Raw genomic sequence first — 25,656 nt, forward strand, 5'->3', positions numbered from 1 at the left:
ATTTCTAACTCTATTAAACACATCTTTGCAAAGGCCTCTAAAAAGGGTGTTTTTGGCCTTAGCATTCCATTTCTCATAATTAAACTCTTCACCTACAAGATTTGTGGGATCTCTAAGTTCGGGGAATCCTTGTGTGGCGGCTTTGTAGACACCAATGTCTATAGCCTCTAAATATGCTTTCATACGAGTTTTCCAATATGGAAAATCGTCACCATAAAAAACGGGAGGAGGTCCATCCCCACCGGACATCGTTACTCTAGCGGTTAAGCTAATCTAAGAGCAACAAGCCTCCAATTCCAATTGAAAGGATCACGGTACCTAAGAGGGGGGTGAATTGGGCTTTTCTAAAAATCAACACTAATTAAAACCTAAGCAAGAGCCCAACTTCACCCCAACAACTAGCACTAAGAGAATAATACTAGAAATACAACAATGCTAAGTCAATACTTCAAATACTTGCTAGACAAATACACAGTGTAGAATGCTTGAATTAAGTGTGGAATGTAAAGCAAGGTTTAGAAGACTCCTCCAATTTTTTCCGAGGTATCGAAGAGTCGGCACTCTCCACTAGTCCTCGTTGGAGCACCCGCGCAAGGGTATCGCTTTCCCTTGGTCCTCGCAAGAACCAAGTGCTCACTATGAGATGATCCTTTGCCACTCCGACGCGGTGGATCCCTCACAACCGCTTACAAACTTGAGTCGGGTCACCAACAAGATCTCCACGGTGATCACCGAGCTCCCAACGCCACCAAGCCGTCTAGGTGATGCCGATTGAAAGTCGTCTAGAGGGAGGGTGAATAGGGCGAAACTGAAATTTACAAAGTTAATCACAACTACAAGCTGGGTTAGCGTTAGAAATATAATCGAGTCCGCGAGAGAGAGAGAGTGAAGAACAAATCGCAAGCGAATAAGGAGTGTGACACGCGGATTTGTTTTACCGAGGTTCGGTTCTCGCAAACCTACTCCCCGTTGAGGAGGCCACAAAGGCCGGGTCTTTTTCAACCCCTTCCCTCTCTCAAACGGTCCCTCGGACCGAGTGAGCTTTCTCTTCTCAAATCAACCGGGAACAAAACTTCCCCGCAAGGACCACCACACAATTGGTGTCTCTTGCCTTGGTTACAATTGAGTTTTGATCACAAGAAAGAATGATAAAGAAGAAAGCAATCCAAGCGCAAGAGCTCAAAAGAAAACAACAAATCACTCTCACTTAACACTAAAGCTTTTGTGGAATTTGGAGAGGATTTGATCACTTGGGTGTGTCTTGTATTGAATGCCTAGCTCTTGTAAGTGGTTGGAAGGTGGAAAACTTGGATGTCTTGAATGTGAGGTGGTTGGGGGTATTTATAACCCCAACCACCAAACTAGCCGTTTGGTGAAGGCTGTCTGTCGCATGGTGCACCGGACAGTCCGGTGCACACCGGACAGTGTCCGGTGCGCCAGCCACGTCACCAGGCCGTTGGGTTCCGACCGTTGGAGCTCTGACTGCTGGGCCTGCCTGGATGTCCGGTGGCACACCGGACATGTACTGTAGAGTGTCCGGTGCACCACTTCGCGCGTGCCTGACTTCTGTGCGCTCTGGCGCGCATTAATTGCTGCTGCAGGTGACCGTTGGCGCAAAGTAGTCGTTGCTCCACTGGCTCACCGGACAGTCCGGTGAATTATAACGGAGCGAATTCCTGAAGCTGGCGAGTTCAGAGTCGCTTCATTCCTGGAGCACCGGACACTGTCCGGTGTACACCGGACAGTCCGATGAATTATAGCGGAGCGGCTCTGAGTTTTCCTGAAGGTGAAGAGTTTGGTTTGGAGTTCCCTGGCACACCGGACACTGTCCGGTGGCACACCGGACAGTCCGGTGCGCCAGACCAGGGTGCCTTCGGTTATCCCTTTGCTCTTTTTGTTGAACCCAATTCTTGGTCTTTTTATTGGCTAAATGTGAACCTTTGACACCTATATAACTTATACACTAGAGCAAACTAGTTAGTCCAATTATTTGTGTTGGGCAATTCAACCACCAAAATCACTTAGGAAATAGGTGCAAGTCTAATTCCCTTTCAATCTCCCCCTTTTTGGTGATTGATGCCAACACAAACCAAAGCAAATGTAGAAGTGCATAATTAAACTAGTTTGCATAATGTAAGTTCAAAGGTTGCTTGGAATTGAGCCAATATGAATACTTATAAGATATGCATGGATTGTTTCTTCATTTTTAACATTTTGGACCACGCTTGCACCACATGTTTTGTTTTTGCAAATTGTTTTGTAAATTCTTTTCAAAGTCCTTTTGCAAATAGTCAAAGGTAAATGAATAAGATTTTGCGAAGCATTTTCAAGATTTGAAATTTTCTCCCCCTGTTTCAAATGCTTTTCCTTTGACTTAAACAAAACTCCCCCTAAATGAAATCTCCTCTTAGTGTTCAAGAGGGTTTTAAGATATCAATTTTGAAAGTTCTACTATCTCCCCCTTTTGAACACAATAAGATACCAAATTGAAATTTACTAATTGACAAATCCTTAGTTTTTAAAATTAGGTGGTGGTGCGGTCCTTTTGCTTTGGGCTCATGCTTTCTCCCCCTTTGGCATGAATCGCCAAAAACGGAATCATTAGAGCCCTTTTTGTCACTCTCTCCCCCTTTGGTAAAAGATATAAGAGAAGATTATACCAAGGTTGAAGAGTTGCTTGGAGCGACGACGAAGGATGAGTTACGGAGTGGAAGCCTTTGTCTTCGCCGAAGACTCCAATTCCCTTTCAATACACCTATGACTTGGTTTGAAATAGACTTGAAAACACATTAGTCATAACATATGAAAGAGATATGATCAAAGGTATATGAATGAGCTATGTGTGCAAATCAACAAAAGAAGTTCCTAGAATCAAGAATATTTAGCTCATGCCTAAGTTTGTTAAAAGTTTGTTCATCTAGTGGCTTGGTAAAGATATCGGCTAATTGAACTTTAGTGTTAATATATGTAATCTCGATATCTCCCTTTTGTTGGTGATCCCTTAGAAAATGATACCGAATGGCTATGTGTTTAGTGCGGCTATGCTCAACGGGATTATCCGCCATGCAGATTGCACTCTCATTATCACATAGAAGAGGAACTTTGGTTAATTTGTAACCGTAGTCCCTAAGGGTTTGCCTCATCCAAAGCAATTGCGCGCAACAATGGCCTGCGGCAATGTACTCGGCTTCGGCGGTAGAAAGAGCTACGAAATTTTGCTTCTTTGAAGCCCAAGACACCAAGGACCTTCCCAAGAACTGGCAAGTACCCGATGTGCTCTTTCTATTAATTTTACACCCCGCCCAATCGGCATCCGAATAACCAATTAAATCAAAAGTGGATCCCCTAGGATACCAAAGCCCAAACTTAGGAGTATAGACAAAATATCTCAAGATTCGTTTTACGGTCGTAAGGTGAGCTTCCTTAGGGTCGGCTTGGAATCTTGCACACATGCATACGAAGAGCATAATATCCGGTCGTGATGCACATAAATAGAGTAAAGAACCTATCATCGACCGGTATACCTTTTGATCCACGGACTTACCTTCTGTGTCGAGGTCGAGATGCCCATTAGTTCCCATGGGTGTCTTGATGGGTTTGGCATCCTTCATCCCAAACTTGCTTAGAATATCTTGAGTATACTTTGTTTGGCTTAGGAAGGTGCCCTCTTGGAGTTGCTTCACTTGAAATCCTAAGAAATACTTCAACTCCCCCATCATGGACATCTCAAATCTTTGTGTCATGATCCTACTAAATTCTTCACATGTAGACTTGTTAGTAGACCCAAATATAATATCATCAACATAAATTTGGCATACAAACAAGTCTTTTTCAAGAGTTTTAGTGAAGAGTGTAGGATCGGCTTTTCTGACTTTGAATCCATTAGTGATAAGGAAATCTCTAAGGCATTCATACCATGCTCTTGGGGCTTGCTTGAGCCCATAAAGCGCCTTAGAGAGTTTATACACATGATTAGGGTACTCACTATCTTCAAAGCCGGGAGGTTGCTCAACATAGACCTCTTCCTTGATCGGTCCATTGAGGAAGGCACTCTTCACGTCCATTTGATAAAGCTTGAAGCCATGGTAAGTAGCATAGGCTAATAATATACGAATTGACTCAAGCCTAGATACGGGTGCATAGGTTTCACCGAAATCCAAACCTTCGACTTGTGAATATCCCTTGGCCACAAGTCGGGCTTTGTTCCTTGTCACCACACCATGCTCATCTTGCTTGTTGCGGAAAACCCACTTGGTTCCTACAACATTTTGTTTAGGACGTGGAACTAAATGTCATACCTCATTCCCGGTGCGCCAGACCAGGGTGCCTTCGGTTATCCCTTTGCTCTTTTTGTTGAACCCAATTCTTGGTCTTTTTATTGGCTAAATGTGAACCTTTGACACCTGTATAACTTATACACTAGAGCAAACTAGTTAGTCCAATTATTTGTGTTGGGCAATTCAACCACCAAAATCACTTAGGAAATAGGTGTAAGTCTAATTCCCTTTCACCGATCACCAAGAGTAACAAGCCGTAGACTTTCGCTTGACCAAGAAAAGCCTAATGCAAGTGGTGTGTGCTCTAGGTGGCTCTCGCTAGCGCTAATGAGGTCCAAATGCGGGATTAAGATTCTCTAATCTGCTCACTAGGCTTTTGGTGCTTGCAATGCTCTACCAATGTGCAGGAATTAATGTAGGCAGCAAGACATTGAATATGGTGGGTGGAGGGGGTATACATAGCCCTCACCCACCAACTAGTCGTTGCAAGCAGTGTTCTGCGCATGGGCGCACCGGACAGTTCGGTGCGCCAACGGTTGATTCCAACGGCTAGTTCTGACAGCTAGCCGTTGAACAGATGGCACACCGGACAGTGAACAATCACTGTCCGGTGCGTTGTCCGGTGCGCCACTAAAATTCCACTCAGGAACCTTGCGCTCTTGGGTTTCTGCGTGGGGAAACCCTTCCCCTGGGCCAGCCTGGCCCCACCTGGCAGAGGGCACACCGTACAGTCCGGTGCACACCGGGCAGTCCGGTGCCCCAAAGTCAGAAACCCTATTTTCTATTTTCTGCTGTTTTCAAATCGGTTTTCGTTCTAACTTGTGAGTATGTTCTAGAGTGTCACCTAGCACTATATGTGAGTATGAATATTCACCAACACTACACTAGAACTCTCTTGGTCAAACTACTCATCGATAACCCCTCTTTATAGTATGTCTAAAACAAAATAAAAGACCTAGCTAAATCATGAGTGTCCACAACTCCTTGACACTCGGACTATGTAATCCTTCACTTTTTGTTTCGTCATTTTAGCCGTCGCTTCAAGTTCTTATCTCTGGGATTGTTTTCACCGTTGTAGTACTTCTACCTGTAATGCGACCTAACTTACCATTTGTCTCTGCAAAACACACGTTAGTCACATATAATATTACATTGTCATTAATCACTAAAACCAACTAGGGGCCTAGATGCTTTCACCTGTGATTTGTCGGATAGGACTTCTTCAACTGTGCTTACGTGTTATTTGGCTGGTTTTGGATTTCGAGTAGGACCCTTTCATGTCTAATGACACATCCAAAATGCTCACTGAGGCCTTTGACGAAAAAAGCGCCGAGTACGATGCCCTGTCCGACGTAGTTGCCGCCTTCTATCGGACCTTCAGGATCAAAGACATCCCTTAGGGCAGTTCCCCGTGGAGCCGCATGCTTGCCCAGAGTGACCACATGCGGAGCGAACTCTGCGGGGCTCTACATACGACGTGTAGTGGGTACTAGCCGTCGTCTCCTCTCACTACAAGGTCGATCTCGAGTGAGTGAGCGATGGTTACGTCTTGACGAAAGGTGATGATCTCGCGCGAGGTGGAGGTCCGGAGGCTTGTGGACGCTACCGAGGGTCCGGGTGCAACACTGGCCCTACACTTCGATGAGAAGGTGGTTCCGCCCGTGTCTTCGCTCAGCGCTGGGTCTTATTCTGCGTCCACGCCCTCCAACGACGCTGAAGCTACCTCGGCTGTGGCGGCCGATGCTGGCCTTGAGGGTGCTGATTCTCCTCCCCTAATGTTTGAGTTGTCGGTCCCACGGGCCCATGTAAAAACCTTTAAAGTCTTTTGTGAATGGTGGTGCTCTGAGGCCCAAAGACTTTTATGTTTGTTGTGCAATTTTCCCTTGTTTCGTGCTTTTAGCTTGTCTTTTCACGGAATCACTATCAAAACGCGAGCTACCCTTTAGGCGAAGGGTGGTGAGTGGGGAACCCGTGTCCCGGAGGCGTAGGTGTTCCCGTGGCTTAGTCATCCTTGCCATTCGGGGTGTCTCTTGTTCTTTTAAGATTCCGTTTTTTACTGGGCCAAAAACATGAAAGTCATTTTAGAAAAACTTTTATGAAAAAGGTGTCACGGAGGGGGTTCGCCCCTTCTAGCCCCTAAAGGAGGTTCGATCTGGTGATGCAAGGGCCAAGCCTCACTTGAAGGTTAGTGTAAGGAAAATGGACCCCGACCTATTTGTCTAAATGATTTTTATGTATGATGATCAACATAACCTTGTGGACTAATGTGGTTGCTAGTGTTTGTGTTTATAGTTCACAGGATGCGAAGAGGATTGGATTAAGGCTATGAGGATGCAACACCTCAAAATAAGACCTACAAGATCCGTAGAAGTCCAAAACTCAAGATCAAAAGAAGCACAAGGAAATAGTGAAGAAATCCAAAAGGAGGGCAGACAGCTAGCGCTCTAGTGACGCACCGGACATTGAATAATACCTGTCTGGTGTGCATCGGCCTGTCCGGTGGGTACCGGACAGTCTGAGCAGAGAGGCCCGCAATCAGGGACTCTCGGGCGCTGTAGCACCGGACAGTCCAGTGTGCACCGGACAGTCCGGTGTGCACCAGACTATCCGCCAATGGTCAACTGCAACAGATCTCAAGGTCGGCTGACGTGGCCAGGGCACCGGACTGTCTGGTGCGCCCGATAACATAAACAGGGCATTTGAAGGTGTGGGAGCCCAAGCAACATACCAAAACTTATTGTAGACATCTTCAAGTGCTCAAACACCCAAGTTCTTAATAGAATCACTTGGTGATTAGTGTAGGTGCTCTGTGAAATGCTTAGGTTAGTTAGACCTCTTATGCGCTTGCTCTAGGTGAATACTAGTTAGTTGAGTGAGTTTAGAAAACCACACGACCCCTTGGCTCTTCCGCGAGCTGTTGTAATTGTACCGAGTGGGGCGAGATTCTTGCGAGACTGTGACAACCGAGTTTGTGTCACGACCTCCACTGTGTACCGGAGGGAATGAGGCCCACGATGTTTCTGGCAGAAGCTCGATAGTGAAGACGACGGGGAGCGTCCGAGAGGAGTCGAAAGCGGACCACCACTTACGCGTGCAGAAGGCCCACAACTTTCTACGAAGTTACTTGACCAAGTTGCTGGACCCTCGTGTGGGCTACCCTTTGCGTAGAGGCACTAACGAGGATTAGTCGAGACATTACGTGGTTCTGGATACCTCGGTAAAAATATCGGCATCGTCCACGAGAGTTTGCTTTCTCTACTTGCAATTTACCTTCCTTATTTACATTAAATACTTAAGTTTCAACCTCTCCTTTCTACTTAGAATATTTAGAATTGCATTATGACTTGCGAAACTAACTTTCCCCAGCTATTACATTAATTAGTAATATGATATTAGTATTAATTGGCATTGCATTTTTCATATTCATTGGTGGGGTTTAATACTACAATCCATTAAAAATAGACAAAATAGGCTTGTAAATCAGATTAATGGTCAAACTTTCTTTTCCAACACAAGTGCAAGGAACTTATGTGTACTTATATGTACCGGAGCCGTATTAAGTACCACCTTTTTGCAGTCAGGAAGGATGTTGACAGACCACACATGAAGCATGTACATCCTCCAATTGGAGGTAACAACTTTATCAGATTGACCATCTATGTTGGCAAGGAATGCTGCACAAACTGAACCAGATTTTGTGTGCTACTGTCTGAGGATAGGAGAATGCAGACATTGTTTTATACGGACCAAACATTGAAGATAAAAATTCTCTTCGGAACAAAATTTGCTACATTACTGCAATGTTAAATGTTTACTTATGTTTTGTCGCCACAAAGGCACTTTTGTTGAAAAATAAAGGACATACCTCAGTATGTGGACCTAGAGAAGTGTATGACGGATCAGTTGCTCTGAGCGCTGGTTCGCATATCTTTATGGTCTTGTGCACATCCCTTAAGTGGCCCCACTTTGTGCACATCCCTCAAGAAATGTATGGTGTCGTTTCCTAGCATGAAGACATCATAGCATGAAGATAGTGTCGTATTTTTGAACAAGCAAACGTATCACTTATCGCAATATTGGATCACCATCAAAATACTAAAAAAACTAAACCTTCAGTCTCTGTCAACCCATCTAATCAGTTGGCCTTGGGTTACAAAGTGATTGTGGCTCTGAGGCGGTGTCATCCCCTAACTGCTGAAGATCTTGATATTGCTTATAAATTAAACGTAGTTAACATGTAAACCATAGTAAGTAATGGAGAGTTTTGATATAGAAAAACAAGACTTACGCGTATTATTGGAAGTAGTTGTTCCAAGTCTTTCAGGTTCATTACTACTGCTATCTTTAGAGGGTGCATCAAGAACTGCCATCTAACCAGTTTTTGGCAAAAAAAAGACTGGTGATGAAACACAGCTCAAAAAACTAGAAGATAATGAAGGAATCGGGCGGTCAGGTGATCCAGGGGTGACGGAGTTACTATCGTCGTGAAGGCAAATCATCCATAGATGCATCGAGAGAATTCACTCTGGTCGAGGTATGGGTGTGGCGGCGTGAATGCGTGGTGAAGGGGAGAGGAGAGTTCGTGGTCCGTCCACGACGTTCGATTCATCGGGTGTTGGTTGTAGTGGCAGTGCTCCCCGAAGTCGCAGGCGCCCGTGCAAAGGTAGTAGCCACATTCCGCCTCGCCAGGCCGCTCCAGTAACCATGTGTCTACCTCTGGTGAGAGTGTCGGTGATGATCATGCAAACTTTGTTTTTGAACGTGCTTCGGTGGGGGGAGGAGGTAGTGGCTTCGAGTGCGTGGAGGACGGCGGGTCCAGCGTGGACCAGACGACGGCCTCGTGGAGCGAGAGGCGGAGGGCGTCGTGGGGAGTCGAGCGAGTGAGGAGGAAGTCACACTAGGGTTCACCGCTAGCGAGTGAGCAAGGAAGGCAACGATGGTAGGAGCAGTAAGAAGACGAGCATGGGATGGAAGGATTGCAGGGGGACGAGAGGTGGGCATCGCAAGCGAAAGCGGGGTGGACGCGGCGGCAACACGACTTCTATCGCGGCGGGGGGCAGGGATGGGGCGAGCGGGGGCATGGTAGCGCGAAGGCGTCTACAATAGGCTCTTAATAGAGTAGTATAGATTGTTTGGATGGATCCCATGGTTGATTGGAGTGGTTATAAAAAAGGGAATTATGCTCAAATGTTGAATTATTTTGCTCCCCAAAATCTCTCGGACATAGCCGCTCTATTTCAAGTGGCTCCAGAACCAAACACTACCTTAGTGATACCTTTAGGTAGTGTTTGATTTTGGAGCCACTTCAGATGGAACGACTTCATGTTAGAGAGCGGCTCCTTCCGAAAGATTTTGGAAGACGAATGGTTCAATATTTAGTATAAATTTTCTTTTTTTGAGTCATTCTATTCTATATGGAACCAATCCAAACAAAATAATTTGGGGAGGGACTCCGTCTCACAATACTCCAAAACCAAACACTACATTAATATTATGAGTTTGTGTACCGAGCTAGTGCCAAATCTATTAAATAGAAAAGTCTAAAATCATAGGAAACAAACAATGAAAGGAGTGCCATGGAGTCCCGTTGATCTTAGAAACAAACAACGGAAGGAGATGTCTCTCTGGTAGCAAGCTCTCTTTGATTCCTTTCTTCCCAAACCGACGTCCTACGACATTGGTTAAGCCCGCCATCGATCCATCATCCTCAACCAGTCATGCATCCATCTCTTATGTTACTTTAGACGAATACAAGCTTAGTTTAATGAGCTTAGAGACCCCAATCCGTGCTGTGAAAACGTAGGGAAATTTGTTGTCTTCAAGCAAGTGTAAGGGCATGTACAACCCAGATACTGCTGCACGGTACTCCAAGTACAAGATACAACTAAAACACAACATAATACAGTGATCATGTCTAAAACATGTGTCTTACGATATTCATTTTACCAATCAGAGTATTCAATAAATTAAAGTGACCAATCAGATAGTCTTCTGTCTCGAACATAGAGCTAAGACACTGTGTCTTCGTCAAGATACGTGTCTTGAGTTTTTTTATATTCACCCCCCTAGACACACTGTAAGACACAACTTAAAACACCCACTGTACATGCCCTAAGGTATATCAATCATGCCTGCTCTAATTAAAAACTCTAAGAATGGCAGGTTTTTGGGATGGAGCGGGTGGTCCTTTACTTTTGAAAATACGTTTGGAAGAGTTGGAATTGTAAGAGAGCGGTCATCATGGAGTCCAAGCGCTGGATTATCACCTTGCAAATGGAAGGCTTCCTGCCAGTCTACCTTGGCTTTCAGTCCCATGGGACCAGGGAACAGGGTCCAGGAGTAGAGATGGCAATGGGTACCCGCTACCCGAAACCCGGTGGGTTTTTCTCCATTAGGGTATGGGTTTGGGTCAATTTCTCTACCCATGGGTTTGTTAATGGAATCAAATGAAAACCCAACGGGTACGTGGGCATGAGTTTATTCTTCCACTACCCATACCCGCAAACCCATGGGTTTTTAAAACCCGCTTTAAAATCAACATTTCTTATAAATATGTCTCATAATATTATTAATTGAATATGTTCTAATTGAAATAAACTTCATGTAAAAAATTTTAGGCTAAAATTAGTTATCACTTGTTCCTTTTATGTTAGCTTATTAATGTATTGACTGTCATTTATATGATAAATTATTTTTTATGTTGATGTTAGTGGGTATGAAAAACCCGTTGGGTACCCGAAACCCGCATGAGTATGGGTTTGGGTAAAATTTTATACCCGTCATGGGTATGAGTTTTTTAGCGGGCGTATTTTTTCTTCGCGGGTATGAGTTTGGGCAAGTAATACCCAGCGGGTTTTTACCCATTACCATCTCTATCCAGGAGCGAGGCAAAGAAATCCTTGCCTTGCTGGCCGAGGAGAGCACAGGTTCTCTCATTGGCCATTGCTCATTGGTTGCCTGACGGGGGACGAGGGACGGAAGCTGGCCTGGATGTGGCAGTGGCAGTCACTCATTGCTTCCCGTGCTCCCTCATGCGGGGATCCCGTGGCCTTCAATGATGCCATCAATGCTTTATGAAACAACGCAAGCACACATGAGAGAGGCTGTGCACACCGCCTCCTAAATTACTCTATACCTTACTTTTGTGTCACGTCGTAAAAATTTTAACTCCTATTTTTTCATCTCACTTAACTTAACGGCTATAGAATATTATTTTTCATATATATTTATAATCTATTACCGTTTTTTTTTCTCACTAACAATTAATAATGCACACATGTACCGAGGAAAGGGGCCCGGCTCGGCCGACACTCCCCTACTTTTGGCGGACGGCTGCTCCAGCATGGGTAGGCCGGTAGGGGCAGCCGATGAATGGTGTAGTGCGTGACTGTTACTGCTAAAACGTGAATAGTTCTAGGGGTGCGGACACTCTGAACGGGAGTCAGTCAGATTGTGTGAAGTCCTCTAACAACGCAATCGAGCCGTACGTACATGAAAAGACCGAGGACACTTCTCTTGCGAACTACTGGTCCTCGCTTGTCGGTGTAAGCCGTATCCAATCGGTTTGTTTGTGAGTAGAAGCACGGCGAAAGGGCAAACGACGCCGACGCCATGGCATGATCACTCCATGTTGTGTGAAGAATGGGGAGAATGTGTGAGAGAGAGGAAGATGAAAATGATGAAGTGAATGGATAAGGGTAACACTTTAGAATATCTTCGACGAGATATCTTAAAGTAATGTATTAAAAAAATATTATATCGTTTAATATGTTTAGGGCACTAAAAATAAGTTGGGAATTCTAACAGTTAAATCACAAAGTATGTGTTTTAGAAAATAATTTAAATTGTTAAAAAAGATTAGAAATAAAGTAAACGCCAAGAATATGGCACACATACTTATCCGTACAGCATTTTTGTCTTTTCTTTTGATTGTCGATAACTAGATATAAAATATGTTATCTAAATTTATATTCTTATGTTTACCACTGAACTTGTAAAAATTCATAAAAGGATAAACCTCAAATTTATCATACATCTTCTTAAATAATAGATACAAAATTCTGACACAGGTATATATATTTTTTCACCTTTTTTGTTGTAAGAGTAAAGAATGTATAAAACAATTTATGCAAAAAAATATTTTTATTTATAATAATGTGCTTGATAACATAAAAAAGATCAATGTTCATACATATCTAATTTAAATTATCAAATTTGTTATAACAATTTAGATACCAACTCTTATTCAGGTGTACGTATATTTAGATCATTTTATGATATATCTTTATAGTTTTTTGATAGAAATGTAAAATTGTATATCGTTGAAGCTGTTTTTTTATGAAATGACAGGACACTGAGATGCTATTGGATTGATCGCCCTGATATGTCTAATCCAATGAGTTCAGCTACAGCTTGCTATATAGAACACCCCCTTCTGGTACCTCCTATATCTATATGGTGGATATGGCGAGGTCCAGTCTAGAAAAAGCCTCTGATTGCCTCGTAACAGGAGACTGTCAGTTAACAGAGCTGCATTCTGCAGATCGACAGCTTCGCAGCAAGGAGGGCGTGAGTTTCGGCCTCCAACGGTTCTAAGACTCTAGCCCAATTTTGTTTTTGTGCTATTTCCCCCTCCTTCCTTTTATCTTGTACTTCTACTTTGTTTCAAATAGAAACTTCGATTTTATAAATATCTGGATTTGGGTTTCCGCTATTAAAAACGGGCTCAAATTTTGTTTTCCCGTTGTCTCTCCCCTCCGACTCACACCCCTTTCAAGATTTCGATCCTTCATTCATCTACTACATGACCCCGATGCTCAGTGAAGAAGCTGGGCACACGTTCGGCTCCGAGCCAGCGTGCGTCAGACGACGAGGCCCTTCATGCAGTAGACGCCGAGCACGAACCAGCCGAGCAAGAGCAGCGTGAACGCGGTCATGCCCAGGAGGAAGGACCAGCCGGCCATCAGGACGCCGACGCAGGAGACGACGGCGAACGGGAGGAAGGACCGGACGGCGGCCATGGGGTCCAGCCACCGGCCGCGCAGCCAGACGAGCGCGGCCAGGTTCAGCACGTTCCACCCAACGGAGCCGCCGTAAGCCAGCCGGTTGAGGCAGTCGGCCACGAACGAGTGGCTGTTGCAGGTGAAGAGGTTGTAGCACTTGTGCTCGAAGCGCCGGCTCCCCGACCGCAGCGCGTCGTCCCACGAGATCGCCGTCCCGGCATCCGAGTGCTCGTGGGACCTCAAGCACACGTGCGACGCCGGGTTGGCAGGGAAGCAGCACTGGGTTGTCACACAAGCCACGTAGAAAAAACAACAACTTGTTAACTGTTCAAGCTCGGAAATGCTGAAAGGAAGTACTCATGCAGGCAAAAGTTCATGATTGGCAGGCGGCGTAGAGATGACCAAAATTGTATAGAGCGGCTTGGTCTTAGTGGAAAATAATCAGCATAGGCATGGAAAGGTGCGTTGTCTTGTAAACAGACACGGTTACAAGAGCACACATGTGCAGAACTAATCAACATTGTTTTGCGATTGTAGTTCTGAAGACCTAATCAGAGTTGTCATGCATAAATGAAAACGGCTGTCTTCTGTCTAACTGGGTATGAGCAGACAAGCATATGGCATACTAGCATGCCTACTAACAAATGACTATACTTATAGTTTACTGAGAGGAGATGCGTACTGAACTGAATAACACAACTACAACATGTTAGGGCTAGTTTGGAAACCCTATTTTTCCAATGTAAATTAATTCTTTTTCCCTTGGTAAAATAGGAATCCCTTAAGAAAATGGAGTTCCCAAACTAGTCCTTAATATTGAAATTCCAGTGTGATTCCTGGGGGGGGGGATCCGTAGTGTGGATACAGTTGCTTTTTTGTTTGCAACTGTACTCACACTATGTATTTTTTCCATATGCCATGCAGATAAAAACAGAAATGTGGCTTAAAGCAGAGCCAGCCTGCTTTCCAAAAGCTTGGATTACAATAGTTCTCATTGCACCTTCATTCCCGAGGTCCTAATGCTATATATATAAACACAAAAAACTCAAATCTGGGACTGAGCAAAGTTCTTACCTTTGCCCTGTCAAGCTGCAGGCATCTGGCGACAGAACCATAAGCCAGATCATCCACACTCACTAAATTCGAACCTGCAAAGTCCAAGACGGTTCCATCCTCCCGAGCAATCCCCACGTGCCCTATGTAGGGAGCCAGCCATGAAACTACTGGGAGAGGAGTCCACACGATGCAGCAAGGGAACCTCACGCTCTTTGGGTCTACTTGTCCCAGAGGCCACAGCGTCTGCATCTCATCATCTGAACAGAATACTTTATCGTCAGGAGCAGCTTCAAGCTCCATTGAAGGCAAATCCTTTCAGCTACACGAATGATCCTTGTGCCACTAAACATAATCCGCTACTGCTGACTTCCGTGTCATGGTCTCTCGACCTGAAAAGTATCAAGCCCCACTCAAGCTATGCACATTAATTTGCGTGATCATTGAACATTCTACTCTAATAAGACAGAAAAAAAACATTACAAATGATGCCCACATAATATATGGCGCTTTCGCAGCTCTATGAACACAACGGCATGGCCTTTCTTTTAAAAAAAAGAAGATGACAGTATATGATTGAAGAAAGGTAGCAGCAAATCTTCGGATATCGTTATGACAAGGACAAGTCAGCAAAAATGTCAAACGCTGACTAGAAGTATAAAGAGAAGCAGTAATGGGAGTGGGACGACACCTAGCATTTGATTTGCCTTTTGTCATGCTGATATTCATGCCCCCGGCTATAGAGGGGGTAACTCTATTACTTCTCAGTAACTCACTGCCATAACAATGCTACCGGTTTGTTACTAACCAAATGACAAAGAAACTGAGAAGAGACAAGCGTATAGCATAAACGAAGTCCACGCCTGGAATTCAAAGGTTTATTAAGAGTAACGCACATGTGAGAAAAAAAAATGGAATATTCAGGTGTTACAAGCAGCAGCATAAGCTTATGCCCCATTATCCTGATATATATAAAAAAACCAATTATCAGGTAAGTGTTTCTTCACTTAAAGGCAGTAGCCATGGTTTCAGAGTTTCAGACTGATTTGATCTGCTTTCGCATGCCATTTCCACCGAGCCATTGGGCATTCTGCATTCATTTCTACTCTGAAGTCCAGCGCCATAGCCCATCGCTTTCCTACTGGTCGGTTACACACGCAAACAGGATCGGATATTTTTGGGTGTGTACAGTGTACTTTGTGTGTGTGTGTGTGTCATCTAAACTTCCGAAGAATCTCTCACGAGAACATCTTGCAACTAAGCACACCAGATTATAACACAGTAAACAATCGTGCAAACTACACACCAACTTCGTTTGCAGACTCTGTCACATGTTGCTTCTCTTCACGCGACGGCAACACTGTTCTCTTTAAGCGACGGCAACGGATTTGCGGTAGCAGTAACAATAATGCACTAAACGGAAACCCAATAGCAGGCAAAACAAGCAATGACCTCCTGGAAGCTCACCTCCTGACGACTGAACCGAAAATTTTCGCAGGCGAAGATCCTAGCAGCGCGCAGCGGGTAGGGAGGGGGACGGGAATAGAACTCACTAGAAGGAGGAGCAGGAGCAGCAGAATCAGGTGGATCCTCCTCGCGGCCGCATTAGATGGGTGGGTGGACAGGATCGGGACGCCACCGCCGCTGTCCGTGTGCAGGTCAAGTGTTTGACGCATCGGGGAGAAGCAGGCGCCGCGGCAGCTACAGTTTATAGCGTGCGGGAGCCGGGAGGGGAGGGGAGGGGAGGGGAGGGAGGAGGTGGACAGGTAGGGGGAGGTGCATGCACCTGGGGAGCGGGTGGCAGCAGACGCTACTCTCACCTAGGCTCTCCCGCTTCGTTACCATGACGTGTGGGTCTACTTGTTCTGGTGGGCCTAGTGGAGAGGGACCCTCTCTTTCCCGTTTTCTCGGTGCACGAAATTGTGGGTCCCTGTTGACGAGTACTCTTACTTCCATTGGTAGTATTTGATATATTTGCCTGTTTGGTATGGATTGCTTCGTGAGGAAAAAGTTTACAAAGACGTTTGGTTCACCATCACACATTATGCGAGTGGCAAATCTGGAGCAAAGCCTGGGAGCTGCTGTGATCTTATTCTACCTATAGTTCTACTTTTCACCTTACATGTCAAGTTTTGGGTGCCGCGAAAATGATCTAACCCTAGGATGGATTAATTACAATTTCATCTAGATTATACCTGTTATTATTGTCTTGAGGTAGAGCGGAAGGTTGACTGGTGGTGGAGGAGGTAGCCGACTGCCTTGCGCTATCAAATACCTCCTCGTCGGTATTAATTCTATCAATCGAAAAACTCACATCCCATCAGCACTTAAATGAAATCAACAACTCAAATGTTCAGTGAATAATTGAATACTAGTATTATACTATCAAAACTTCAATTAACAGCTCACTGTCACTGGGCGTGGGTGCTCAAGCGTTGGCAGGCGGGCGGCGACTGGCCGCTTGGGCGGGCAGAGCGGCCTGCGGCAGTTTAGCGCCTGCTAGCCTAGTGGCCTGGGCGTTTGTCATGGCCGATGGCCGGCTGGACGAGCGGGACTGCTGCCTGATAGATCTAGGCGATGGCTAGAGCATAGAGGCGTGGATTAGGCGGAGCAGAGGCGGATCGGGTCATCGGGCTAGCCGCTGGCGCGAGTGCGAAGGAGGCGGACGACGTACCATGAAGGGGTAGAGATTAAATTAGGACGCTTTAATTTTGTTCAACGGTTTAGCTTTCAAACCGTCTTAGAAGTGTCTGTCGTGTTTTTTCATGGGCTTAACTTAAATAGGTGAGGGGATAAGGGCATTGTATGGTTGCATTTTCAGACATGTTAGACCGTGGGTGGATCTTGTAAAATATAAGGACGTGTAATTGTATATGATATTGTTTGTATAATGAAATTTAAAATAAAGAACGGGACAGTGGATTAGTTGGCGGTAGCCAGTACGGCCACGTAGAGCCGTAAAAATACAGTTCCGTTCTGTAGTCTGCGAGCGAGAGAGCAGCATTGCAGCAGGCGGCCACGCTAGAACGAAACCGACGCCGAGCCGGCGAGGGCGCGAGCCGTTGCTTCCCGGGTCACAACACTTTTGCTCGCTCGCCTTCCCTCCCACTTCCACATGGCCGATCTCCTCCACGCGCGCTTCCTCTCGCTCCCCTTGGCCCCGAACCCTAGCCCCGCCCTCCCCGCGAGCGGCGCGCGGCGGGTGCCCCCGGTCCCCGTGCCTCGCCAAGCTCCTCCTCGCCGGAGACCGAGTGGTGCCCGGTGCAGCCGGAGCAGCGCCCCGTGAAGTGTGAACGAGTACGAGGCGCTCGCGGCCTCCCTTCCCTTCTCCCGGGCGGCGGGGGACCTCCGATCCTACTGCTCCCGCCTCGCGCTCACGGGCGCCGCCGTCGCGCTCTTCGTCGGGCTCCCCGTCGCCGCCTTCGGGGCACGCGGCGGGGCCGGCGGCGACGCTCTGCACCTCACGCTCGGCGCCACGGGGTCCGGGATCCTCGCCGTCACGCTCGCGGTCATGCGGATGTACCTCGGGTGGGCCTACGTCGGCAACCGCCTGCTCAGCGCCACAGTGGAGTGTGAGAAATCCAAATCAACTCCGTTCTCCTTTCTGTTAGTCTGCATTGCGTTAGTCTGATGTCTGTATCGTATTTGATTCAGATGAGGAGACGGGATGGTATGATGGACAGGTGAGATGTTTCTGTTGATCGCGTCGTTTCTGGTATTTGATCCTAATAAATTTCTGAATTGTCCTCTGCTGAGATTGAGCTGTAGTACTTTGAGGTACTCTATGACAGGTAGAGCGGCGATCTTATCTAGAGCTGACTTGCTCCTGAGATTGAGCTGTGGCCTTGAAATTGTTTAGTGAAACAAACAATTGGAAAAAAGGAAAATGATCTAGAAAGCTACGAGAACCATTCAATCATTAATACACTTAGGGAGTGTTTGGTTGTAGGGACTAATGTTTAGTCCCTAGATTTTATTCCATTTTAGTTCCAAAATTGCCAAATATAGAAACTAAAACTTTATTTTAGTTTCTATAGGGGTGTTTGGTTTATAGGGACTAAACATTAGTCCCTTCACTTTATTCCATTTTAGTTCATAAATTGTTAAATAGGGAAACTAAAATAGAGTTTTAGTTTCTATATTTAGTAATTTAGGGACTAAAATAGAATAAAATTGAGGGACTAAAAATTAGTCCTAGAAACCAAACACCCCCTATATTTAGCAATTTATACACTAAAAAGGAATAAAATGAAGGGACTAAATATTAGTCTCTAGAAACCAAACACCCCCTTAGTGCCACCAAGAGATATACCAAAATTTCCCTCCTTGGGTATATACCTCGAGTGCATCCACTGTTGGATACTTGGATGCATACGAGGATGCATGTGAGCAGGAAAGAGAAATTTTGAGGGAACCTCTCTCCTGCAGTCCTGCTATAGAAGCATCCAACGTCATCCAATGGTGACACACATGGGGCATAACTCACTGGAAAAAAAAACTTTTGCGGTTGTTCTCTGTTGCTTATCTTGATCAAGCGTGACATTATTAATATCCATTCCATAGAAAATGTGAGGTGTTAATCTGCCGCAGTTTCATATTACAGCAAGTGCTCCCTTGTAAATTAAGCATTGATGTAGAATTGCTGAGTTGTTTTAGTCCTTGAAAGTTGTCGTAACATGCAGACAACCGTCTCAAAATGGAGGGAAAAAACATGTACACGCATTATTGCGATGCTTCTATAAACTTGTTGTACTTGTATTAGTCAAAGGTGACTTGTGGTTTTCCACTTGGTTTCAGGGCCGTCCTTGTGGGCGTGCGAACCGTGCGGGCCCCCCCAAAATTATAGGGCCCCAAAATCTATAATAATCCATATAGATATTATAGATAAAAATATTATTTTGCATAAAATATTTGTTAAAATATACCCTAGAATTGCAAAAACGTTGAAATCAATATGTTCTTATTGTTAATCAAACTATTTCTTCGCTTGTAAGAAGATTTAAATGGTATCAAGGTTATCAAAAAATATTTGGTTTCTTATTTATCTCCAGTGCATTGCAGTCACTAGATAAAAAGTGTTTGAAATCTTGTTGTCACCATCTTAAGATGCAACTGAAAGAGGCAGACAATAGGATTTAATGCAAGTGACCAATCCGTGGAGTTGAGTTTTCTTTAAGATTTTATTCTAAAAAAAACTGCCTTGTGACATTCTAAATTTTGTAAAGTGGAAGGGCAAAAATAAGTAAAAATCGTGAGTAAGGGTAAAAATGAGAAAAGCCACAGGACTAAGGATATTATTTTAAATACTACTATATTTTTTGCTACCATTTGCGCAGGGCCTCTCAACTTGACGGGACACCCCTGCTTGGTTTGATCTGATTCTTTACAGCTATTTGTATTCTTCTAAATAAAATTTTGTATGCATGGAATTCATTATACTTGGCTCATCATTCGGCACCAGAATTAACTCTTGATGCTAAAATCATTTGTTACCTTTGGCATATATGGGTTAAAAACTCCAGAAGTTTTAGCTCGTGATCGGCTTCTAGGCTCGTTTTCTGTAAGTTGTTCTTATTGGCTTCTTTAAATATCACGTTCTTTTGGGATCAATTAGCTCTTTGGCTTCTATTGTCAACTCCATGCCATGAAGCTTATTGAATGAAAACTGAACTGTACATGCACATGTCATGAGCTGTGATACCTCTCAGGGAATATGGCCATATTATGAACTTGGCTGTCTGTGCTCTGGATCTACATCCGAGTCTGGGTGTTATCTGGTGCATTAGTTTTCTGAAACATTAGAAATTGCAATACCCAAAAAAAAACATCGTAGCATCATTGGGAAAAAAATATCTTTTACACTGCTACTAAACACTGTTTTCCTTTTTTTATGCTCCAGGTCAAGCCTGTGGTAAACAGAGTGAAGTTCACCTTGGTGGGTCTGGCAGGCTCCCTCATCCTTTGCATTCTTCTTTACTTGGGATGCGTACCGGTGGAAGGTCTATCCCGGAAGTGTACAGTGACGTTGCCGCAAGGTCATTTGGGCCTGATGCGTTCTGTGGAGAAGCTGATCTGTCGTAGCATCGCAAAGCGTGGAGCATGAGAAGTTTTTAGATGGTGGTATATGGTCTCATAGGGTAGGTATACAAGTTCCCCTTTGTCTTGCCTTGTGGTTGGTGGATGGTTCCATTTCTGTACGGGGTTTTTTATCCATCAGTTACTGCATCAGGGTAATGTTAATAAGTAATATTTGATAGCACGTAGTGCCGTTATTTTTATAGTGGCAAGCTCCTTACGAAAGTTTATATGCTGCTGGGGCAAGGTGAAACGGTAAGGAAAACTTTTGTTCTTCCGGTGGAAAGTTCTCATGACGGTAAAGCTGGCCTCTCCCAAACAGCCAAAGCAGTCCCGGAAGCTGCAGAAATCACGGCAACAGGAAGCAAAGACCAAAGCATTTAACCCGGTAAAATCCGGTCTACAAATTGTGTGGTAGAAATGGAGCAGTCACACTGTGGGACGAAAGTCATTATTGCTTCCTTCTTGCTACTTTCCCTGTCTGTGACAAAAAAAACTCTGGAAAAAAAAATCAAAAGAGAACCATGTTTGAAACCGCGGAGAGAAAAAAAAGGAAATCGATGTCCGTGCTGCATCCGGTCAAACATGCCGTCGCCGGCCGGCGTCCCTGTTGGAAAACCCCTCCGGCCTCCACTCCTCGGTCCAACCCCATAATTCTCCATAACAAGTCCAAGGGGGTAGCGAGCGCTAGCGCGGCATCCAGATCACACCGTGCCGGCCCGTCCGCCCGCTTTGGTCGTCTGTCGTCACACCCCACCTCCCCAACAAAACATCTCGCCGCTAGGATAGCGAGGCAGCTCTGCCTTATTGCAAGCTAAGCTTCCGATTTACTGATTAATTGTGCGTTAATTTCCCACTAAACCACTGTCGGTCGCCGCCGCTTCACATCCAGCTCGGTGGGCGGCCTTAGAGAGAGAGAGAGAGAGAGAGAGAGAGAGAGAGAGAGAGAGACCGAGGCAGCCTGGGATCCGGTCGGGCGGTCGATGCTACGGCCGGTGTCGGGTGTCGCCGGGGCATGGCTAGCCAGGCTGCGCGGCGAGGAGGAGTGATGAGGCCACCGAGCAGCGGCGTGCGCGCGGCGGCCGCGCGGTCGCCGGCCGCCTCGTTCCTGCTGGCCGCTGCGGCCGTGGCCGCGCTCGTCGGCGGGTTCTACTTCTGGCTGGTGGTCTCGTCGTTCCGGCTCCCCGACTCGGGCGACGCCGGGTGTCGCCCCGACGGCGAGGGGTCGTGGGCGGTCGGGATGTTCTACGGCAGCAGTCCCCTCGCGCTCCGCCCCATCGAGCTGGTGAGTGGCGTGCGGCGCTCAGCTTAAAAGGCTCCTCTCGTGCGTTGTTATTGTTGCGGGTAGGTTGACGCCTGAAGCGCTTCTGTTACTGTACTTTTGGTGGGCAGGAAGGGAGAAGCAATGGCAACAGCTCGGCGTGGCCGGTAGCAAACCCCGTGCTGACATGCGCGACCGCGACGGAGGCGGGGTACCCGAGCAACTTCGTTGCTGACCCGTTCCTCTACATCGAGGTGAGGCACTACTGCTGCTTATTCTGCCGCTCTTCCCCAGGGTGGACACTGGGTGGCAAGATACTTCAAGGACAAGCCAAAAAGATCAAACTTGTCAGTAGTAAACTGACGATAACATGTTCTGGATAATATTGGTGGCAACAAGAATGTTATTGAGTAGGAAGGAACCAGAAAATCGAATTGCCTCTAAGGTGACTGAAAGAATGTTGCCATTTCTGACAATGATAGAAAAAGGGTGGAAATGGTGGGGGTGGAAGGAGAAGAGTATACCTGCGTCTAGAATGGTGTGGTAGGAGGCACCGGGGTCGGACACCCAATCGATGAGAGCAGGAGTCAGAGGCATCATGAGTCATCATGCAAAAGACTGCTGATCTCACTCACTAGGCCACACGGAGTCCATGGTTGAACTTGGTGGAGCGGTCATGGAAGTAGTGGAGGCTAGTATGGTGCTGGTGGAGTCGTAGGAGGTGATCCAAGACGACACCTGGAGCTACCGAGGGCGGTGCGCCAGCTGCGACAGATGCCCAGGAGGGGGCAGCGCGCTGGACGGGCACGCTGACCATGGTGGTGGCGGCGGCACGGCTCTAAGGAGAACCTGTGTACTGTAATAGAGGAAGAAAAATGCAACCCACTACAGAGGTTGGAGATAGGGTTACATAGTAACATAGCCCAGGGTTACAACCCTAATGGTCCTCTTGGGCCAGCAAATACGTCGCACTGCCGATGTCTACTTGTCAATGACATTTTACCTTGGTTGAATATGTATGACCAAGCAGGACAAAGTTCTTACACAAGCTATTTGTCAACCTGAATGCATTATTTATTATTATTTGGTAGGATTCATTCAATAAATAGCATTCTTAAGTTAAGATACTACTTTCTAGCTTGCATTTTCACCTGCTAGCTCTCTCATGCTAATATGGTACTATGCATCTCCTAGGGGGATACACTATTTCTTTTCTTTGAAACAAAAACAACAACCTCAATGCAAGGTGATATTGGAGTTGCAAGAAGCTTTGACCAAGGTGCGACGTGGGAATTTCTTGGCATCGCTCTAGATGAGGCATGGCATCTGTCATATCCTTTTGTGTTCAAGTATGAGAATGAGGTAGATTCTTTAACTTCATATCTATTATTACTTCACAAAACAATAACCATTTACGATGATGTCTAAACACTCTCTCTCTCTCTCTCTCTCTCTCTCTCAGATTTATATGATGCCAGAGGGAAACAAAAAGAAGGAGCTGCGCCTTTATCGTGCTATTAAGTTTCCCCTTGAATGGACATTGGAGAAGGTTCTTGTCAATAAGCCACTCATTGATGCCTCATTAATCCAATTTGAGGGATATTGGTGGCTATTTGCCTCTGATTTTACACGGCATGGCGTTGAGAAGAACGCAGAGCTTGAGATTTGGTACAGTAACTCTCCTCTTGGTCCTTGGACTGAGCACAAGCAAAATCCTATCTACAAATCAGACAAAAGTCTGGGAGCTCGAAATGGTGGGAGGCTCTTTGTTTTTGAAGGGTCATTATATCGCCCTGGTCAGGATTGCAGTGGTACTTATGGTCGGAGGGTTAAGTTGTACAAAGTTGAAAAGTTAAGCAAGGAAGAATACAAAGAAGTCCCCGTAAATCTTGGGATAGATGAACCAAAGAAAGGGAGAAATGCATGGAATGGCATGAGGTTCCATCACATGGATGCGCAACGACTTGCATCTGGTGCATGGATTGCTGTGATGGATGGTGATCGAGTCCCTTCAGGCGATTCAACCAGACGTTCGCTCATTGGTTACATAGCTTTCCTGCTGGCCAGTGCCCTTGTCATTTTTGTGGGTTTTATGAAAGGTGCAATCACTTGCTACATTCCTTCCAGTTTATGGGTTCCTCTTACAAGGAGAACAGAATTACCCCGCATCTTCTCTGTGCACCGCTTCAACCAGAAAGTCCGCAGATATTCTACCAGTATCAGCAGATATATCTCTGCGGCCAAAACTAAGCTCGGTGAAAAGACCTGGTCCAACATGCTTTTCTTCTGCGTAGTTGCTCTATTTACTATTGTGAATGTCTGCATTGCCGTGCATTTCTTATACGGTGGCAATGGTGCTGAAGAGGCATATACGTATCAAGGGCAACACTCTCAGTTCACCATGGTCACAATGACATACGAAGCTCGACTCTGGAATTTGAAAGTATTCATTGAACACTACTCCAGATGTGAATCAGTTAGGGAGATAGTTGTTGTCTGGAACAAAGGTAACCCTCCAAGCAGTGACGCTTTTGACTCTACTGTGCCTGTGAGGATACGAGTTGAGGAGATCAATTCTCTTAACAACAGATTCAGGGTCGATCCTCTGATAAAGACCCGTGCTGTTTTTGAACTGGACGATGACATCATGATGACTTGCACTGACTTAGAGAAAGGGTTTAGGGTCTGGAGAGAACACCCTGAACGGATGGCGGGCTTTTACCCCCGGATGATAGATGGCAACCCTCTGCAATACAGGAACGAGAGGTATGCTAGGGGTAAGAACGGCTACAATCTGATACTCACAGGTGCTGCCTTCATGGACAGCGAGTTCGCTTTCAAGACTTACTGGAGCGAGAAAGCTCGTGAAGGGAGGGACTATGTGCACAAGAACTTCAACTGTGAGGACTTGCTCATGAATTTTTTGTATGCGAACGCAAGCTCCACAAGGACTGTGGAGTATGTCCACCCTGCGTGGGCTATCGATACATCCAAGCTTTCTTCCGTGGCCATTAGCCGGGACACCCAGAAACACTACGATATCAGAACAGATTGCTTGGCAAAGTTCTCCTCCATCTATGGCCCCCTCCCTCAGAAATGGGAGTTCGGCATGCGTGAAGATCATTGGGACAAATAGGATGGCAATGGTGGTACACAACGGACTGGTTAAACCTTTTTTTGTTAATCCCCTAGAAAGTTTTGTAGCTTGGGGTCTACGGTGAAGTTTGTAGGTCCTTTGGGCAGAAGTGCCCTTGGTTTGTGATGTACCTATTATATTCGCCTAGAAGCTTAGAATCTGATCAGGAATTCAGGATAGACAATTGTTCAAAAGTTTTTGAAGTTAATGCTGAAACAGACCAAAGGCAGTGCAGTATCTGTGAATTGTGAAAGGCAGAGACAGAGAGGGAATTTGGAGACTGCATAGGGATTAGTGGGTAGGAAGTTCAGACTTCAGATTGTTGGGTTCCCTTGTCTCTGCAGTTTGTGTACATGTCTTCCTTTCTAAGATTGGACTAGCGTGTTGTGTGATTTTTTACCGTAAGAATTCTTTTTACAGCTCGTAGTGTTTTTTTATTTCGGTCTAATGAGGACTTTCTGAACCATTGGCTATTTTTGGTCCGCGTTGTTGTCCACTGGAATGATCTTTGTCGTGCTCAACGGTTTCAGCTGTTGCGACCGTGTCAATGTTTTACAATTTTTTATTCTGGTAGTCGTCGCTCCCCGTGTCTCATGTCTGGTTTCCACTTGAAACCGCTTGTGGTGACCATTCTCCGCGGACAGGCGAGGAGGCGCCGCACCAGCACGCGCGCTTCGCACATTTCTTCACAAACAATGAGCTCGACTGCTGGACGAAGTGCACAACAGCAACACAACCCTCCTTAGGCTTTGTTTGAATGTTCACATATCCCTCTGGTTGAAGTAGTTTGGTACCTTTGAAATATTTAGATGCTCATATATTCTTCGTAATCCATGCGTGTTAAAGTAGCTT

The 25,656-nt window shown here is 45.6% G+C and overlaps 2 protein-coding genes and 1 pseudogene across 5 annotated transcripts; 2 read left to right on the plus strand and 1 right to left on the minus strand.

Annotated features, from left to right (window-relative positions):
* Nucleotides 1-12,636: 12,636 nt before the first annotated feature.
* LOC100276634 (reversion-to-ethylene sensitivity1 like3) lies at nt 12,637-16,164 on the minus strand. Of its 3 annotated transcripts, none has more exons than XM_008649433.4 (3): nt 15,800-16,164; nt 14,354-14,724; nt 12,637-13,558 (listed from the first exon to the last, which is right to left on the minus strand). In XM_008649433.4, the coding sequence occupies exons 2-3, from the start codon at nt 14,633-14,635 to the stop codon at nt 13,139-13,141; spliced, it is 702 nt and encodes a 233-aa protein (XP_008647655.1). In that variant the 5' UTR covers nt 14,636-14,724; nt 15,800-16,164; the 3' UTR covers nt 12,637-13,138.
* A 1,283-nt stretch (nt 16,165-17,447) lies between these two features.
* LOC100274973 (ycf36 pseudogene) lies at nt 17,448-20,557 on the plus strand (annotated as a pseudogene). The gene is made up of 3 exons (NR_146319.1): nt 17,448-17,904; nt 17,987-18,015; nt 20,232-20,557. The product of NR_146319.1 is annotated as a ycf36 pseudogene (transcript).
* Nucleotides 20,558-21,106: 549 nt separating this feature from the next.
* LOC100275551 (uncharacterized) lies at nt 21,107-25,275 on the plus strand. The gene is made up of 4 exons (NM_001367379.1): nt 21,107-21,692; nt 21,800-21,922; nt 22,863-23,030; nt 23,131-25,275. The coding sequence occupies exons 1-4, from the start codon at nt 21,423-21,425 to the stop codon at nt 24,802-24,804; spliced, it is 2,235 nt and encodes a 744-aa protein (NP_001354308.1). The 5' UTR covers nt 21,107-21,422; the 3' UTR covers nt 24,805-25,275.
* The last annotated feature ends 381 nt before the right edge of the window (nt 25,276-25,656 follow it).

This window comes from Zea mays, chromosome 6 (genome assembly GCF_902167145.1).
Source record: "Zea mays cultivar B73 chromosome 6, Zm-B73-REFERENCE-NAM-5.0, whole genome shotgun sequence".
In the NCBI taxonomy this organism is placed as follows: Eukaryota; Viridiplantae; Streptophyta; class Magnoliopsida; order Poales; family Poaceae; genus Zea; species Zea mays.

Bases quoted from the DNA above. Each gene is read 5' to 3' on its own strand.
- LOC100276634 (XM_008649433.4), bottom strand. From the start codon at position 14,635: ATGGAGCTTGAAGCTGCTCCTGACGATAAAGTATTCTGTTCAGATGAT. The intron at 13,559-14,353 runs GTAAGAACTTTG...GTGACAACCCAG, and splicing joins TGCAGCTTGACAGGGCAAAG to TGCTGCTTCCCTGCCAACCC.
- LOC100275551 (NM_001367379.1), top strand. From the start codon at position 21,423: ATGGCTAGCCAGGCTGCGCGGCGAGGAGGAGTGATGAGGCCACCGAGC. The intron at 21,693-21,799 runs GTGAGTGGCGTG...TTTGGTGGGCAG, and splicing joins CGCTCCGCCCCATCGAGCTG to GAAGGGAGAAGCAATGGCAA. The intron at 21,923-22,862 runs GTGAGGCACTAC...TGCATCTCCTAG, and splicing joins ACCCGTTCCTCTACATCGAG to GGGGATACACTATTTCTTTT.